Raw genomic sequence first — 19,621 nt, 5'->3', positions numbered from 1 at the left:
TCTTGTTCAATTATCCAAAGTCCATCTATTAACTTGGGCTCCATATCACTCAACACATTAACTGTGCCCAGTTTTGGGCCCCAGACCTCATGAAGGGCATACTAGCATTGGACCGTGTCCAGCGGACATTCTCACGGATGATCCCTGGAATGGTATGCCTAACATATGATGAACGGCTGAGGATCCTGGGATTGTATTCGTTAGAGTTCAGAAGGTTTGAGGGGAGATCTTATAGAAACATACAAGATAATGCACGGCCTCGAAAGGGTGGACGCTGGGAAGCTGTTTCCATTAGGTGGGTAGACTAGGACCCGTGGGCACAACCTTAGAATTCGAGGAGGTAAATTGAGAATGGAAATGAGGAGACATTTCTTCAGCCAGAGAGTGGTGGGCCTGTGGAATTCATTGGCACAGAGCGCAGTGGAGGCCGGGATGTTAAATGTCTTCAAGGCAGAGATTGATGATTTCTTGATCTCGCAAGGAATTAAGGGCTATAGGGAGAGTGTGGTTAAGTGGAGTTTAAATGCCCATCAGCCATGATTAAATGGCAGAGTGGACTTGATGGGCCGAATGGCCTTATTTCCACTCCTGTGTCTTATGGTCTAACACCCACGACTAGTTAAAGTCTTAGTGAACTGAGATTTTGTTTTATTCCTTTAAATCCAGCTGGTGTGAGGCGAAATAGCTCAAATTCACTGACCCTTCAGTAACTGAACCAGTGTGATAGCTATGGGTGTGTACTAGGGATCAAATCTTTAGCTACCAGCACCCCCTCTCAAAACCCACTTCTTACTATGTGTCAGAGATAATGGGAACTGCAGATGCTGGAGAATCCAAGATAATAAAATGTGAGGCTGGATGAACACAGCAGGCCAAGCAGCATCTCAGGAGCACAAAAGCTGAGCTTTCGGGCCTAGACCCTTCATCAGAGATATTACATGTATCCGTTTTCCACGGTTGCAATGACAGCTTGATTTAGGTGAGACCAACCAGGCTTCCTTGGTCTGTGTGCAGTTCATAATTGTGCGTCTTGCATCTTTCAGAAGTTCGAGCAAGGCTTCATCACTGACCCGGTGGTCATGAGCCTCCATCACACAGTTGGTGATGTCTTCGAAGCAAAGTTACGGCATGGCTTCTCTGGAATTCCAGTAACAGAAACGGGAAAGATGGGAAGCAAGCTAATGGGGATTGTCACCTCGCGAGATATCGACTTCCTGTCAGAGAAGGATTATGATATGTCCTTGAATGAGGTATAAAAAGTACATTGTATTTATTCTCAAACTAGGAACGTTATATAGGGATAAAGTTATCTGGAGTAAAGGAATAATACCCTTTTTATTCTGTCCAGTGTACGATCGGTGTTACCATGGTACAGGCTGTTGTGGTGCTTGTCTGTACAGGGGATGCATTCACTCTTTTACCTTTCTTTGTAAAGGTTATGACGAAGCGGGAAGACCTGGTTGTTGCTCCAGCTGGTGTAACACTCAAGGAAGCCAATGAAATTTTACAACGCAGCAAGAAAGGTACCAGCATCATGAAACAGTGCGAGCATAAGACTTTCGGGGGACTGTATATCAGTGGAGTCTGTGAGGAAGTGGTGTTGGTGGGTACTGGTAGTTGAAAGGACCCATGAGTTAAGTGTGACCATTGTCCTCAGTGACTGTCGATGACTAGACCAACCCACATGTGATCATGTTTCTGCTGTACCTCCTCCATTTTTAGATGTTTTATTATTCTCCACTTTTCTATTCAGGGAAGTTGCTGATTGTTAATGACATGGATGAGCTGGTCTCCATAATTGCACGGACAGACCTAAAGAAGAACCGTGATTACCCACTGGCCTCAAAAGACTCAAGGAAACAGCTACTGTGCGGTGCAGCTATCGGAACACGAGAGGATGATAAATACCGGCTAGATCTCTTGATGCAGGCTGGGGTGGACGTTGTTGTATTGGTAAGAATCAAAATGGGAATTTGGGATTGAGAGATTTTGGCAGCAACTCCATCTTATGACTAAGCTTGAGTTGCATTCAGTCGCATTGACAGTGATTCCTCAGCTCACTGTGTTGCATTTGAATGGCATTTGGCATTTGAATCCGGAGTTCATAAATTCAGATGCCACTGCAGGCTGATTCTCCACTGAAGAAGAGCTGCACTATACTGTTAGTCATTTGATGATGAGAAATGTGGCTGTATCTTCCTTCTCAGATGGACAGAAATTGAACTTTGAAATGTAGGATGAAAGGAGAATATTTGACTCAAATGCATTTTGTAATCCTCCGTTGTTCCACTGTTTTCAGGATTCATCCCAAGGAAACTCTGTCTTCCAAATAAATATGATCCGTTACATTAAGCAGAAATACCCAGAGTTACAGGTTGTTGGTGGAAATGGTAAGTAGTAATTCACATTGACTCTATTTTGTTTCTTTCTACACTATCTCTTCCCCCTCATCTTGCTCAGGTTGTCTGTCAGTCAGGTTTTGAACCCTATTGGAAGACTGGACCCTCGATTCAGGCTGCCCCTTCTCTGTATTACTGATGCAGATTGTACAGTGGCTGTGGGAAGGAGGTTAAATTGATGGGTCATATGCTGAGATCCATATAAAGTGTGTCCAAATGGAATTGATAGGCCGAATCTCCTTTTCTCGTTCACAAGAGCAAAATTACCTAGATTTTTCCTCTTCCTGTCTTATGACACTTGCTGTGGAGAAACGGCAAACTATCTTGGGACCTGGGTTCAAATTCCACCATGGCAAATGAAGTTTGAATTCAGTAAAAACTTGGAATAAAATGCTATCCTAATAGAAAACATTTAGCCACTGCCAATTGTTATAAAAACTCATCTGCTCAGTCATGTCCATTTAGGAATGAAAACCTGCCAAACTTCCCTGGTCTGTCTGCATGTGCTTCCAGATTTTACAGCAATGAGATTGACTCTTAATTGCTCTGTGGGCGACTAAGAATGGCCAGCAAATGTCAGTATAGCCAGTAATAGAACATAGAACAGTACAGCACAGAACAGGCCCTTCAGCCCACAATGTTGTGCCGACCATTGATCCTCATGTGTGCACCCTCAAATTTCTGTGACCATATGCATGTCCAGCAGTCTCTTAAATGACCCCAATGACCTTGCTTCCACAACTGCTGCTGGCAACGCATTCCATGCTCTCACAACTCTCTGCGTAAAGAACCCGCCTCTGACATCCCCTCTATACTTTCCACCAACCAGCTTAAAACTATGACCCCTCGTGTTAGCCATTTCTGCCCTGGGAAATAGTCTCTGGCTATCAACTCTATCTATGCCTCTCATTATCTTGTATACCTCAATTAGGTCCCCTCTCCTCCTCCTTTTCTCCAATGAAAAGAGACCAAGCTCAGTCAACCTCTCTTCGTAAGATAAGCCCTCCAGTCCAGGCAGCATCCTGGTAAACCTCCTCTGAACCCTCTCCAAAGCATCCACATCTTTCCTATAATAGGGCGCCCAGAACTGGACGCAGTATTCCAAGTGCGGTCTAACCAAAGTTTTATAGAGCTGCAACAAGATCTCACGACTCTTAAACTCAATCCCCCTGTTAATGAAAGCCAAAACACCATATGCTTTCTTAACAACCCTGTCCACTTGGGTGGCCATTTTAAGGGATCTATGTATCTGCACACCAAGATCCCTCTGTTCCTCCACACTGCCAAGAATCCTATCCTTAATCCTGTACTCAGCTTTCAAATTCGACCTTCCAAAATGCATCACCTCGCATTTATCCAGGTTGAACTCCATCTGCCACCTCTCAGCCCATCTCTGCATCCTGTCAATGTCCCGCTGCAGCCGACAACAGCCCTCTATACTGTCAACGACACCTCCGACCTTTGTGTCGTCTGCAAACTTGCTGACCCATCCTTCAATCCCCTCATCCAAGTCATTAATAAAAATTACAAACAGTAGAGGCCCAAGGACAGAGCCCTGTGGAACCCCACTCACCACTGACTTCCAGGCAGAATATTTTCCTTCTACTACCACTCGCTGTCTTCTGTTGGCCAGCCAATTCTGTATCCAAGCAGCTAAGTTCCCCTGTATCCCATTCCTCCTGACCTTCTGAATGAGCCTACCATGGGGAACCTTATCAAATGCCTTACCGAAGTCCATATACACCACATCCACAGCTCGACCCTCATCAACTTTTCTAGTCACATCCTCAAAAAACTCGAAGGTTTGTGAGGCATGACCTACCCCTCACAAAGCCGTGTTGACTATTTGATCAAGCCATGCTCCTCCAGATGGTCATAAATCCTATCCCTCAGAATCCTTTCTAACACCTTGCAGACGACAGACGTGAGACTTACTGGTCTGTAATTGCCGGGGATTTCCCTATTTCCTTTCTTGAAGAGAGGAATTACATTTGCGCCTCTCCAGTCCTCAGGTACGACTCCAGTAGAGAGCGAGGATGCAAAGATCTTCACAAGTGGCGAAGCAATTTATGTTCACATTTAATGGAAAATAAAAATACCCCCTTCCCCAAACTGTCCCCAAAGAGGCCAAAGCATTACTATTGCCTTAGAATATGCAAAATTCAAGGCCGTAGATTATGTTAACTTCTTGACAGATTTTAATCCGCTGCTTCTTTAACAGTGGTGACTGCAGCACAAGCCAAGAATCTGATCGATGCAGGAGTGGATGCACTACGAGTTGGGATGGGCTGTGGCTCAATCTGCATCACCCAGGAAGGTGGGTTTGGGGTTGGAGGTAATAGCCTGAAGATTAAAGTGTGAGGAACAGATTATATCTGTCATTCACCTCTGACTTGTTATTTATCCAGTGTGCATTGGCTCAAGCTAACAATACACAACCACGTTGAATTTAGAACGGATAGCTAATTTGGGAAGGAAGAAAACCTGTTACATTCATAGGAACAGGAATCTGCTATTTAGCCCTTTGAACCTATTTGCCATTAATTTCCATCGCAGCTGGTCTGTACCTCGACTTCATTTGTCCACCTTTCCTCCATATCCGTGGATACGCTACCCCAACAAAAATCATATCAACCTCGGTCTTGAATTTCCCAGTTAATCTTCAACAGCATCAACCTTTTTAGGAGAGTGAGTTCCAAGCCTACGATCTGATGCCAACACACTCCCAGCTGACCTCTCAGCAGGCTTTGGCTGCACCAATGTGCCCAATCAACAGAGATCAGGCATTTTAAAATTGACACAAACAAGCTAGCAAAAGAAGAAGCAGCTATTGAACTGAGGCAGCTGTGAATTAATTAAAACTGCAAATAGCATAGACAGACTTGTGCAAGTTCAAGATGAATAAGCACGAGGGATCAGTTGAGATTTAAATGTGACCCATCCCTTTGGTCTGTATGGGCATTAGCTGATTTGGATTGTAACACAAACTAGGGAATCTGTATGGTTGTTTTATGGCCAATAGAGGTCACTGTTGTAATTAGGAAGTCTGCAACCTTTGCATTGCCTTGAGCAGCAATGCACGGGACTGAGAATTCTGAGTGCCCCTGATGATCTGAGCCTGGAGTCTTCCAGCAACAACTGCCAGATAATGATTATTGGCCTAAATGTTCTGGTGGCTGCAGAGCCATTATCTGGTTCACACATTGCTTTGTCTTAAGCACCTAGTGTTAGAAGTATTTGGATCCATTTACCTTCAAATGAACGGTGCAACGTTGGCTAAAGTAGCAAAAATGGCATTTATTATTTGTCACATTGTCCTGTTGAGGTGATGGTTGGCCTTTTCCTTGAACAAGAAATCCTTGAACTGTTGCTAGTCTCATAATGATGGCAGGTAGAGAATTCTAGGATACTGATAGACTAGCAATAGAAAGAAAATTTTTTTAAAAAGTGATATCTCTACAATGATTTTTATGGTCTCTGTCAAAATGCTTCATGGCAAATTTAGTACTTTTGAAGTACTGTTGAAATGTAGGCAAACATTGTTATCAGGATGGAGGGTGACTTGGAGGTAATAGTGTTCCAATGAAGTGGTTACAGGGAAGGGAGATACTGTGGAAGTAACTCTGGTGCGTTGCTACAATGCATCCTGTGAATCATGCATAGTGCAGCCACTGAGGACTGGGTACTGAGCTCACTCTCGGGATCTGATCAAGCTTGTTGTGTTGTCGATGGTGTCAAGCTTCAGGCTGTTCATCAGGTTGCATTTAATTAGTGTATTTAACATGGGTTATATCACTAAGGCTTGGCCTGAGTCGTTCAGAATATTACTTGCACAGTTTGAGTTCAACCTCTCCTCTGCTCCTCTAATGAAATAGCTATCCAGTACTCCTCTAAGCAGCAAGTGATAATGATCCAGAACTTGTTGCCTTTGAGAATGATGGAAGGAGAAGTGATCCTTGATAGTTGGGGGAATAAAAGATTTGGTAGGCATTTCTGTGCAGTTGTGACTCTTGAAGTTTTGGAAGCTAAGAAATTTGTTGTCACACCGCTCCTCTTAGATGGAAGACAATTATTTACTAGTTTTATGTAATTTGGGAGCTCAATCCTGTGATAATTGGAGACAGTCTTGAGACAAGTGGAGAAACTGAGCTGTTTCATTTGCACAATTAATTTCTTTTTCAGTTATGGCATGCGGCAGACCTCAGGGGACCGCAGTATACAAAGTCGCGGAGTATGCTCGCCGGTTTGGGGTGCCAGTCATTGCTGATGGTGGAATCCAGACGGTTGGACATGTGGTGAAAGCTCTGGCCTTGGGCGCTTCAACAGGTATCTGCCTGATAGCGTATTTTGACTAGGTAGCAGCAAGAACGTTTGAGTAACCCTTTTACGCATGAACATTATCAACAAAGGTTCACACCAGATGTCGAAATGAGATAGAATTGATATAAGCAGTTTTTTTAATGGCCTTGGTGATGAATGGCAGGGCTTGGGGAGGGGGGCGCAGTTTTCAAAGCTGAGTGCTTGACATCTGAAGACACCAATTGTATAGTAGAAAAAGGGATGCAGGAATGAGAGGCAGGAGGCTGTTATAGGGACATACGGGAGAGTGGCAGGAGGAAGTGATTGCAGCTGATGGATTAATGTAAACACAAGGATGAGAATTTTAGATTTTAAAATGTCTGTATTCATTGTTAACTTATGGTTGTTCAGGACGTGGAATTGCTGGAAAGGTTGGCACGCATTTTGAGAGGCAAAAGCATGTTCGTGGACTTTGGAGAGAGAAGGATAATTTGGATTCGGTAATGGTTTATAGGTACAGAGCTGTCTAGGGTAGGTTTTAGAGATGAGGTGTAATGATTGATTTGAAAGATTGGGACCAGAGGAGGGGGAACTATTAACAGGACTAACACAGAGATTAGGTTTTAAAAAGTTAGATTGGCCACTAGTTCGGTAAACACTACGAGGGATTGGGAGTTGCGTCTCGTGGACAAGATGATCTTGAAGAGAATACAAGATAAGCTGTAAGAGACCTGTACGTTCAGGGTTTGAGGCAAGGTAAACTTCAGGGAGGTTTGTCAAGTGGGCTAAAGGGAGAGAAGGACGTGGCAGAGAAAGCCATTTGAATAATTTCAATCTTTGTCATATGAAAGTCCATGAGTTGCTTATAAGCAAGCAAATTAGGAGTGGATGGGATACTGGGTCCACCAAGTTTGCTCTGTTCTTTAAGATTATGGCTGGTATGCATATGGTGTTTTCCTGCCTAGCACAATAATCTAGCTCTGTTGATAGTTAAGAATCTATTTACCTCTACCATAAAAGTATTCAATATCCCTGCTTCCACTCCTGTTTGGGAAGAGAATTTCATAGACTTGTGACCCTCAGAAAATAATTCTCTTCTTACTGCAATGAACTACGAAGCTGGGTGTCTGCTTTGTACTCTAGCTTGATCTTACACTGTGGACAAAGCTTTACTCTGTACATAATGTACTCTGTATCTTATCTGTACTGTGTGATTACCCACTGCACATTATGCAGCAAAGGTGGGAAATTGACAGTAATCAACTCAACAGGAAAGCAGCAAATTGTCATCTTTTTAATTTCAATAAATTAACACTGGCTTTTTTTCCTTTCTGGTTTCGCTTCTGTCTAATTCTGTCTGTTTCTCTTGCTTATTCTATCTCGCTCTTCCTTTCTCTGTTTCTATTTCTCCATCTCTCCCCCTGCGTCAGTGATGATGGGTTCATTACTAGCTGCTACCACAGAGGCCCCAGGTGAGTACTACTTCTCAGATGGAGTGAGGTTGAAGAAATACCGTGGCATGGGATCCTTGGATGCAATGGAGAAAAACACAAACAGTCAGAAACGTTACTTCAGGTAAGATCTTGAGCTGCTATACCTGTTACCAGCTTCCTGTTATCACTTCAATGCTGAAAGGATGTAATCCCTGCATTCTGTGTTGAGGATGCATGGTATATCATTATTACTGCTATTCTGAAACTTGTATTTGAAAATCTATAGCTTTAAGTTTGATTTGTATTTCCACATTTGCGTATGTTAAAGGGAGAATGTAAACCCAAAAATGAAATTAAAATTGCAAGTGATGCCGAGTGTCTTTTTGAGAATTGAGGCAGCACTGGACCCTCTGTGGGAGCATTGACACAGTGGTGAAACTGTGAAATTCTCTGCCACAGAAGGCAGTCACAGCCAAAACACTTTTTATTTTTGAGAAGAGTTGAATATATTTCTTGGGCCTAAAAGGATCAGAGGGTGTAGGGAGAAAGCAGGAACAGGGTATAGAATTGAATGATCAGCTGTGACCATATTGAACTACAAAGCATGTTCGAAAGGCAGAATGGCCTATTCCTGCTCCTGTTTTCTATATCTATAATCAACTGGAAGAGTATAATTCACAGCCAGGGACCGAGCCCTGCAGTTACCTGGGAGCAGAGTCAGCATTTTCCCATTCAGCACGTTGCACTATTACCTATTAACTACTTTTGTTCTACCGATGCTTTCAGATCCAAATATTCTCAGTTTTTTTCTGCTTTTTTTTAAGTTCAGATTTGTATATTCCTCGTTATTTTGCTTTTATATAAGTGCTGGTTATTGACTATAGGATAAATTGCTGCAGGAAACTGTCTTGAGACTCACTCAATTCAATACCATTCTGATGTGCTAATCTATTTCTGATCTCAATCTATATAAAAGCAAAGATTGCAAATGCCTGTCCAAGGTCTGCATTGCCAAAATCTGCTAATTTGAGCTGCTATTGGAGGTCTGTTTAGGGAAGATGATGGCCTAGTGGTATTATTGTTCAACTATTAATTCAGAAATGCTGGTAATGTTCAGGAGAGCTGACTGCAAATCCTGCCATGGCAAGATGGTGGAATTTGAATTCAATCAGAATCTGGAATTAGCCTAATTATGACTATGAAGTTATTGGTGATAGTCAGAAAAATCCGTCTGCTTCACCAATGTTCTTTAGAGAAGGAAACTGCTGGCTGGACTACATGTGACTCCAGATCCTCTCTAATGTGGTTGACACTTAACCGCTCTCTGGGCCGTTAGGGCTGGATAATAAATGTTGGCTGGCCAGTGAGCCTATATCCCTTGAAGGAATATATTTTAAAAATTTCTAATGAAGCTCAATTCATTTCTGTTTCTGAAGTCTCTCTGCTCACCACTGGTTATATATCTTGTTGATGTGTTTTCATCTTAAACCACAAAAACTACTCCTTTCTCTTTTACTCCTCTGGTGAAACCTGTACCATGCTATATTTAGTTCCCAATCCAATCTTGCAGACTAAATTTGAACTGTCTTAGTAATATCTAAGTAATCATACACTCCGGAAAGAACTTGTGCCTAAACTCGTTCAGTTTGTTCCTTGTAGACTGTACATATGTATAAAAGATGATTACTTGGGCTGTATAATGTGAACTGTTCTCAGCACTGAGCAGTTATAGTGGACAATTGGGTTATGCCAGCTTTGCTCAGTGCATGAGACAGTTTGTGTATTCTTTGATGCTAATTCTGCTGTGCATTGTGTTTAGTGAAGGTGATAAGGTGAAAGTGGCACAGGGAGTGTCGGGATCAGTTCAGGACAAGGGCTCAATCCAGAAATTTGCACCTTACCTAATCGCAGGGATTCAGCACGGATGCCAGGACATCGGAGCCAAGAGTCTTTCAATCCTCAGGTGAAAACTAGTAATTGTTTTTCACTTTGACATGCTTTCCAATCTCAACATTGTTGTTTTCTAGGTAAGATCGAAGACTGATAAGCAGTAGTTGTTTTTGTAAATTGGAACACCCAACCAGTGACAGCAGTCTGTTTAATGCTTTGGTTATAGCCCAGCTGCCTGTTGAGCGTATTTTCCTGTATTGTCATTTTTTTTGGTGTTGGGTGGGGGGGTGGTGCGTACTGTGGGTCAGTCAGCTAAGTTGGTTGAATGGCTCGTTCGCAATGCAGATGACACCATAAGTGTGGTTTCAATTCCTGCACCAGTTAAAGCTACCATGAAGGACACTCGTTCTCAACCTTTCCGCTCATCTGAGGTGTGATGACCCTCCTGTTAAACCAGTCGCCCCACTGTAATGTGAGAGCAGCCCTTTGATCTGGTAGGAATTTGGCGACTTTACTTTTGCTGTGGTAACTTCTTGTATTTTGCATATCCTGGAAGATTACTGGCATGAACTGTGGAGGAGGGCTGATATGCTTGGTAATGATGCACTAGCCATCATTGGCAAGCTCATGGGCCTCCTGGCATTTTCCTGTCTGTGAATTTTGTGTGCTGAACAGTGAAGAATTCGTGATAGTGAGACATAAGCTCATGTTGTGGAGGAAACCAAAGAAGACTTGTGTATTAGATGATGCTGCAATTTTATTGCTCTTTAATTTGGACAGACAAAATGCTTGTAGAATGTACAATGAAAGTTCACCTTCCTCTTCTTTTTATTTACTTTCTGATTCACCCTTTTCCTGGCTTCTCCACATCCCTCGTTTTCTTATCTTACTGACTTCCTTCCCCTTCTCCACTATTTTTCAGGTCAATGATGTACTCTGGTGAACTGAAGTTTGAAAAAAGAACCATCTCCGCTCAGGTAGAAGGAGGTGTGCATGGTCTGCATTCGTAAGTCTCCTGACGTGTCACCATTTCTCCTACTTGGATCTTCATTTTTGCTTGTAGTGTGATTAGCTGCGGCCCATCCCCTTGGTAGCTCACTGTCTGAAGTCCAATACTTCCCAGCTTGCCCTCAGTGAGATGCTAAGCCTACAGCGTTCAGAGGGAATATGATGGAGTCACAGAATTCAGTTTGGGTGAAACAAGGGAGACAGCTTTTAAGGAATTGTACAAACTTCATTAGCGATCTACGGTGTGTCTCATCATCCTTCTTGTTCCTCATGTAGCTGTTTGGCCTACTTCCAAATCAACAGCAATAATGGCTTGCTCTTTTATCTCTACTGTCTGTCTCTCGCTCTCTGTCCCGCTGCCTGTGCCATCGCAACCTTCATCCTTTCTGTCATGTGACAGATCCTGACCAGTGGGAGGAAATTACTCTTTATCATCCTGTTGCAAGTTTTCCCCCTTTGTGTTATGGCTTAGTTACACATTTAGCTCAGACCCTCCTTTTCAATTTGACTGGGCTCTGTCATTTGCTGGATAAGTGCCCATTGATTTGTGGTCACTGTAGCAATGTAGAAAATGTGACTGTCAATGTGAGGTCGGCTGTGTCCCGCAGACAGCAATGCAATAATAACCAATATCTGTTTGATAGTATTGCTGAAAGATTAAATATTGGCTAGAACACCAGGGTTAACTGGCCTTCCCTTTGACTTGTGACATGGGACCTAAAGTATCCAACTGAGAACGCACATTGGGTTTTATTTCATCCAAAATAAAACTAATAGTGAACAGTCTCCCTCAGAATGGCACTGAACTGTCAAGTCTGATATTTTTGCTTCTGTTTCTGAAGTGGAATACGACCTCATGACCTGCTGGCGCAGAGACAAGTTCACTATCGCTGAATCATGCTTGACCTCTAAATAAGCCCTAATTTGTCTAATTTGGATATCAGTTGCTTCTCGTCTCCCTTAGTGTCTGCAATTTTGGAATTCTCTCACCAACACAGAAACTGCCTTCAAGTCACCAACATAAGCTACAAATGCGCAATGTACGGTTGCTTCCAAGAGACCTCATTTACCCAAGCAAGAATTTACTGCTTACATGCAAATTTGGAAAAGTTTAGTCTTTGCAGATTGGAGCTGATTCACTGATATGACTGAGAATGGGTTCAAAATCTGAATACTCCCCTCTAACTCTATGGAACAGGGTGGGGGTGATCCTTTGACTTGTGTTGGTCTGCAGCCATGAATTGTTCAGACGAAGAGAGAAACATTTCAAATGGTGCTTGGATTCATCTGTCCTGGTGTGTGGCAGAGTCCTCACACTATTTCCAAATGGCTAACGGTTTTGAAAATTACTCAATTACCCTGACTCTTTCAATATGGTGCTTCTAGAGACCGCTATAGTGCATGTACAGTGCCTGGAATCTACCCATTAGTCCACAGTCAAAGCAAGCAAGGGCACTGGCTTATGGGGAGTCAAAATTTTTGCATTCATCTGTTATGTGGGATTCTTTCTGATTTATTTTTCCTGACTGATGTTTATGCATTAGGCTCCCCATTTTCTATTCCTCCATGAAACCTGTAAACCAGTGACCTTGATAATGTTTTGGAAGATGTTCCAGTTGGGCATGTTCTGTACCAGCCTAGTATTCTGTAGCTTTCAGTTACATGTTTTAGCTTGTGCTGTGTATTGCCTTGATGGCTGTTTTATCCACACTTTTGTCTTTCTTTTCTTTACTCATGCATTCACATGTCAGGTACACTTTTGTGCCATGTAAGTAAACCCAAATATTGATTTAATAGTTAGCCATGTTTGCCAATTAAAACATACCCTCATACATCTTCTGCGCTGTGCTTGCAAATAGGCACCACTGAAAACCTTCTCTGCCCAATGAATCATTACATGATGACGTTAGCAATTTGAGTTGTCCGTTTAAAGCTTGATACACTGACACTGCACAACTGGAATTTGGGGTCTGCTGCCTAGATGGAAGGGATGGGGCATGAATGCCAGCAATGACAACCTTTTGTGTTATGTTAAGTCACAGGAAGACTTTGGCCTGGCATGAGCCAATTACTGTAGATGCTGGAATCTGCACTGAAAACAAAAATTGCTGGAAATCAGCAGGGTCAGGTAGCATCCACGGAAAGAGAGCAAGCTAATGTTTCGAGTTTAGGTGATTTTTCATTAGACCCGACTCTGGCCTGGCCCTCTGTCAGAGTTAGTTAATGAGATAGGCACACAGGTTGACTGTTGGACTGACAGACTGCTGTTTTCAACACTGCTTAAGTAATTCTCACTACTTTGGTTTATCTTGCTCTGTCATATGCTGATCACTTTTAGCTTTTGGTTTATCTATTGGGATTGTGAACTTTTCAGCAGAGGCACTTGAGGATTCTTTATACTTTGTCCACTTGGAGAAATGTCCAGTGTCACCTTGTATACTGCCTTAGGAAACACTGAACAGTATAACAAATTCATGAAACAGCTGGAGGAGCATGTTTAAGGTGAGTAAATTGTGACAATAGATACAAGTACAACACATCTTGGAAGTCAGTTGTCTTTCCAGCATTGTACTATTGCCCAAAGCTGAGGCAAAGGTAGAAGAAGGAAAGCACTTACAATTGTACAAGAAGTGTCACCAGAACATTGCAAAGTTCTTCATGGCTAATACATTATTTTTCAAAGTGCTGTTACTGTTATGCAGCCAGACATAAGCCAATTTCCATGCACTAAGGTTCCACAGTCAGCAATGAAAAATACACCCAGTTTCTTTGGCCAGTTATTTAGCAGTTGATGGAAGGCTGACATATTTGTTGCACGGATTGTAGAAGAGGGGAACGTTATGGATGATTGACCTTTCCTCGTGTTCCAGACTGCATTGCTACTGTGCTGATCTTTCCATGGATCCTGTTGTGTTTTTATATATTTTGTTTTCTTTCAGTTACGAGAAGCGGCTTTATTGAAGAAGGAGGTGTTGCCCACCAGGCTGTGGCTCCCAACGTTCCCTCCCCATTGGCCGTTAAACCTCGCAGGCGTCCCTGACCACCTTCCTACGTCCCTCACGCAGAGGCAATAACCCCACTCCATGCCTCCTGGCTTGTGATGCACAATTCCTTTATATTTGATTTTGGATTTTTGTTACTTGGAGCCGTGAAGAATGTAGCAAGAGGAAAAGCAGCAATATTACCACTGCACCCAGAAAGTGCGCAAGTTCTCGGTGTGACCACCTGTTGTTTACTCTGTATTTTCCCGTGCCCAGGAAATAAGCCGGATATATAGCTATTTATAGCAAGATTTCATGAGTTTCACTGAACAGACTTGACCTGCAACTTCCTTTTTTGTCACCAGAAGTATTTGTGCTTTTGTTCAAAATGTATATGGAGGGTGTTGTGAAGAAAAAAACATTCTTTCTCTGCCCCAACAAAATGTCACTGAAAAAGGGAAGCAGGGAGATTCTAGTTTACATTATTACATTCCCATTGAATACTAAACATTTGATGCAGTACTGTAATGGATGGAAGCAAGTTGATTTTGATTTGTCTTTTTTAACTGATCCAAGGGAGAAAGTGAGGCTTTTGTAATGGTTTGGAAAACACTAGGAAGCTGTTTTTACTGTTCAAATTCTCAGGTGTAGGCTGGACATCCAACCTGACTGAAGTCCCACTTACCTGGATTGGAACAGTTGTGAGCACTGCTTTGGAACTGCTTTCATCACCAAAGGAAGTGTGAACTTATCCTGGGATGCCTCTAAATGATATCTCATGGATAATGCCCCTGTTTTGTTTGAGATATGGAAAATTCCTATAAAATAAGCAAGTTCTGAATAAAGTCCATCTCTTTCCCCTTTCAATACATGAAAACTGTTCTGCTTCAACCCCTTGCTCTATTAAACAATCCAAATCCAGTTTGATGTCTACAGATGAAAGTCGAGATCCTTTTAAGTTTAATAACCACGAGTATATACTCAGCAGATCTGCTGTGGATTAGAAATGTTTCTGCCACCTCCTGTTGGGTGAAACTTGTTGCGAAATCTGACAATGATGCCTGTAAAGAATGAAATTTAATAAATGCAGTTTGGTTTTGAGAAGTTTTGTTGTTTCTCATAGCCCTTTAGTAAATCCAACTGATCCCCGTGCCATGAGAATCATTTTTGTAGACCCTTTCAATTGTGCTGAGTTCCATCAATTAATACATTGAAAGTTGCTAATTCAGCTTTAAACAGGAAACACAAACTCTCAAACTAAAATCAAGTATGCAGAGACAATGAAGCGGTACACACCAGAAACTTCACTGTCTATTTTGTCTTTGCACATGCTAATGGTATTATAGTTCAGTCTGCATAAATTCCCACAGCAATTCTCGGTAGTTTGTTTCAGAAAAAATATTACAAAAGGGAAGTTACAGGGATAGTGGCACTGCAGCAAGAGTACCTAGAAAGAGTCTATTCTTAGTCTGACCTCTGTTGTACTTGTCCTTGGGAGTGTTTGGGAAGTATAGAGAGTGTTTTATTGTATCTACTGGAAATTGATGGGCTAGTGCAGTGAGAGCATTTCCTAATATTAAACATCAGAAAGAAAAATGTGACTTACTTGTATCACTTCTAACTTTCTGTGGCTGTCACCTCGTGAACCGGAGACTAAACTGTGTGCAAAAAAAAAAGTTGACCAGTCTGAACCCTGGTCGCGTTTTGTTGTCACCACCAATGCCTTTTATTATATAAACGTAAAATCTCATAAGGCATTTCACAGGAACACTGCTTGATAAATTTTATCAAGTCATGTGAGCTCTAAGGAGAGTTCATCAAAATGTTAATTGATGAGCTTAGAGAAGGAGAACGGCGGAGCGGTTTAAGAAGGGATTCTGTGTCTTGGGGGCATTCAGAGCTGTAGATGGAGTAATTAAAATATGAGGTGTGGAGTTGGAAAGAATTGAAGGAGTACAGCCATATTGGGGAATTATATAACTGGCATATTTTAAAGAGAAATAGGACACCATGGAGGGATTTGAATTCAAGAATGATAATTTTAAATTTGAGCTGTTCTCCTGATACAACAACAGCGAGTTGTGATGAGGACTCAAGAATAGCAGATAAGGGAAGTGAAGTGATATGTTAAAATGTCAGTGGAGAATGCTGGCTTATGATGATAAGCAACTTTGAAGTATTAAAAATGGAAATATTTTGCTAATTTCAGTAATAATTTGACATCACTTCATTTTGGTTGGGTTCAGTTTGTTGAGCAAAGACTGTCACCAGTTCCAAACCAAATGAGTAAAACCTACACATCTCCTCCTGTGTCATTGACATGCGATCTAGGACTGTGTCCAGGTTGGTAAGAGTAAGGCTGATGTCCCTCATCTCATTCTGAAGACTTAAGAGAGCACTGTCTCCTTATATTATCGGTATACAAGTTTAGCTGCAGACAAATAGATGGGCAGAGTAGAGTCCCATGCTTTACTGACAGATCAACCTCTAATGTTCCAGTAGTGAGGTAGGCTGGCTGTAATTGTTAGCAGTGCCTTGGTGTGCTGAGCACTAACCTGGCGTCATTGATTGTGCCAGTGTGATTACTTTGTTCTAATATTACTGTAGAATCTCTGAGGATGGGAGGAAGTCAATCAGCTCAACTCCATGCTGATTCTTCAAATCAGAAGAGAAACACATTGCTGGAAAATCTTAGCAGGTCTGGCAGCATCCATGGAGAGAAACAAGAGTTAATGTTTCAGGTTCAGTGACCCTTTTTCAGAATTGATTGTAGCCAAGAAAAATTATATTCCTGTTCATGACACAAGTAAGATGTCTGAGGGTTCAGATTGCACTCCAGAAGCTGCAGAATAAGTTGCTGTTCCCAGTGCAGTACTGAAGGAATGCTGCGCTTTGAGGTTCCATCTTTTGGATCAAATCTTAAACTGAAGCTTTGTCTGACTCTAAAGGTGAACGTGAAAGATTTCACGGACTACCCTGAAGAGGATTGTGGGTTTTCTCTGTGTCCTTTCCAATATTTGTCACAATTAAGAAAGCCTATCTGGTTACTGTTTTATTGTCTGTGGGAGCTTGCCAGTAAATTGACTGCTATCTGTGCATGGCCTTACAACAGCTTTCCTTGCAATATTAAGGTGTGATGCCTTTTTCAAACTTGTCAGTGTATGTTAGCCCATTTTCCCTGATGATCTCCCGTATGAATAACCTCATGTCAACTGCAACCATCTGGAAAAAGAGCAGGCATCTGAAAATATAGTCGGATGATTAATACAATGTGAAATGTAACTTTTGGAGTGATGTGCATAAAAGTTGATGATATGTGACTCATAAGTCTGCATGTCAGCCTTGTTATGAGCTCAAATCTTGAAATGCTTGAACACAACCTCTGAACTAGCTGTTTTGAAGTCAAGTTTGAACTAAAGGGAATAGAAGATAAATGGACTTCTAGATCAGCCTCTATTTATAAATCCAAGGATCTTATAAGCCTTCTTAACAACTGTTTCCACTTGCTTGACCACCTTCAGAGAATTATGCATGTGAATGTCAAGGTCCCTCTATTCCTGTACTCCCTTCAAAGTTGTACCATTTGAGCTTGTATTGTTTCTCCATGTTTCTTCTACGAAAATGCATTCCCTCATGTCGCTGTGCATTGAAATTCATCTGTCAGGTTTCTGCCATGTGGTCAACTTGGTAATGCCTTAATGGAGTCTACAATAGATTCAAATCCAAACATAATACAGTTGAAAAGTTGAGGTCTTCTGCCAGTATACAAAATATGAACTGAATATGGATACAATACTAGAGGATGAAGTTGGCAATGACCAATCTCCTGTTTTTCCCAACAGTTTTACCTACTTAATATCCAACCAGTTGGAAATCTATTTTACAATGCGCACAGCATAAATACTCCTCAGTGTTAATGATTTCAAAAAAGCAGATCTCATAAAGATTACAAAATGTGAGGCTGGATGAACACAGCAGGCCAAGCAGCATCTCAGGAGCACAAAAGCTGACGTTTCGGGCCTAGATCCTTCATCAGAGAGGGGGATGGGGGGAGGGAACTGGAATAAATAGGGAGAGAGGGGGAGGCGGACCGAAGATGGAGAGTAAAGAAGATAGGTGGAGAGGGTGTAGGTTGCAGGAACAGCAACTCATATTCCGCCTGGGAACCCTGCAGCCATATGGTATCAATGTGGACTTCACCAGTTTCAAAATCTCCCCTTCCCCTACTGCATCCCTAAACCAGCCCAGTTCATCCCCTCCCCCCACTGCACCACACAACCAGCCCAGCTCTTCCCCCCCCCACCCACTGCATCCCAAAACCAGTCCAACCTGTCTCTGCCTCCCTAACCGGTTCTTCCTCTCACCCATCCCTTCCTCCCACCCCAAGCCGCACCCCCAGCTACCTACTAACCTCATCCCACCTCCTTGACCTGTCCGTCTTCCCTGGACTGACCTATCCCCTCCCTACCTCCCCACCTACACCCTCTCCACCTATCTTCTTTACTCTCCATCTTCGGTCCGCCTCCCCCTCTCTCCCTATTTATTCCAGTTCCCTCCCCCCATCCCCCTCTCTGATGAAGGGTCTAGGCCTGAAACGTCAGCTTTTGTGCTCCTGAGATGCTGCTTGGCCTGCTGTGTTCATCCAGCCTCACATTTTGTTATCTTGGAATCTCCAGCATCTGCAGTTCCCATTATCTCTCATAAAGATTAAACTTAATTACATTGTCACCAAAAAAAAGTCTCCCGTGAGTGTGTGCGCATGAACATATAAGGATCTACGTCATTTAAGAGAAAGTAGGAACTGCAGATGCTGGTGAATCTGAAATAGCAAGGTGTAGAGTTGGATGAACACAGCAGCCTAGACCCTTCTTCAGAAGAGTCTGGGCCCGAAACGTCAGCTTTCCTGCATCTCTGATGCTGCTTGCCCTGCTGCGTTCATTTAGCTGTACACCTCTGTCATTTAACTTTTTCCAGAAGACAGAGCTTTAGATAACAGTATATACTCTAACTGTAGTAAGGTAATTATTTTTAAGAGCCTTCATTAAGGATGAAGCCTCACAGAGCCAGAATATACTGTAGATTTGTGGCAATGCAATTTTCCAATTTATGTTGGCTGCAGTGAGGGGCTGATTGTGATATGGGACCTGCCAAAAACTTATGAATTGTGCATAATGTTCTGGGGACCCTGGTTTGAATCCTGCCACGGTGGAATTTGAATTCAATAAATATCTGGAGTTAAGAATCTAATGTTGACCATGAATCTATTGCCAATTGTCAGCAAAAGCCATCTGATTCACTAATGTCCTTTAGGGAAGGAAAATTCAATCCTTACCTGGTCTGGCCTACATGTGACTCTAGAACCACAGCAATGTGCTTAACTCTGAACTGCCCTTGGGCCAATTAGGGATGGGCATTGTATGCTGCCTGGGCCAACAATGCCCTCATCCTGTTAATGAATAAATTTGCCCTGCACCCGCCCTGTCACAACTGTGTTTAATTATACCAAATTTATTGTAATACCAACTGCACTGATCTATGAAATTTTTCACAAGTAACAACTTGTAAGCCATTAGAACTTTGTATCTCATCTCAGAATGCACAATGTGTGGAG

General features: G+C 42.3%; 1 protein-coding gene across 7 annotated transcripts in view; it reads left to right on the top strand.

Moving 5' to 3' along the window:
* The window catches only part of LOC125463086 (inosine-5'-monophosphate dehydrogenase 1), a 58,099-nt gene extending 42,985 nt beyond the window's left edge, over window positions 1-15,114 (top strand). The window contains exons 6-16 of one of the 7 annotated variants that reach the window (XM_048553784.2): window positions 1,044-1,250; window positions 1,436-1,523; window positions 1,754-1,953; window positions 2,300-2,390; window positions 4,621-4,716; window positions 6,582-6,725; window positions 8,129-8,273; window positions 9,951-10,094; window positions 10,944-11,008; window positions 12,781-12,797; window positions 13,969-15,114. In XM_048553784.2, coding sequence (XP_048409741.1) covers window positions 1,044-1,250; window positions 1,436-1,523; window positions 1,754-1,953; window positions 2,300-2,390; window positions 4,621-4,716; window positions 6,582-6,725; window positions 8,129-8,273; window positions 9,951-10,094; window positions 10,944-11,008; window positions 12,781-12,797; window positions 13,969-14,103 — 1,332 coding nt within the window. In that variant the 3' untranslated portion in view covers window positions 14,104-15,114. Of the gene's footprint in view, window positions 1-1,043; window positions 1,251-1,435; window positions 1,524-1,753; window positions 1,954-2,299; window positions 2,391-4,620; window positions 4,717-6,581; window positions 6,726-8,128; window positions 8,274-9,950; window positions 10,095-10,943; window positions 11,028-12,780; window positions 12,798-13,968 lie in introns of all 7 variants that reach the window. The other 6 variants (XM_048553785.2, XM_048553790.2, XM_048553788.2 and 3 more) reach the window with 6 other exon arrangements.
* The last annotated feature ends 4,507 nt before the right edge of the window (window positions 15,115-19,621 follow it).

This window comes from Stegostoma tigrinum, chromosome 25 (genome assembly GCF_030684315.1).
Source record: "Stegostoma tigrinum isolate sSteTig4 chromosome 25, sSteTig4.hap1, whole genome shotgun sequence".
Classification (NCBI taxonomy): domain Eukaryota; kingdom Metazoa; phylum Chordata; class Chondrichthyes; order Orectolobiformes; family Stegostomatidae; genus Stegostoma; species Stegostoma tigrinum.
This window is presented reverse-complemented; position numbering and strand designations above follow the sequence as displayed.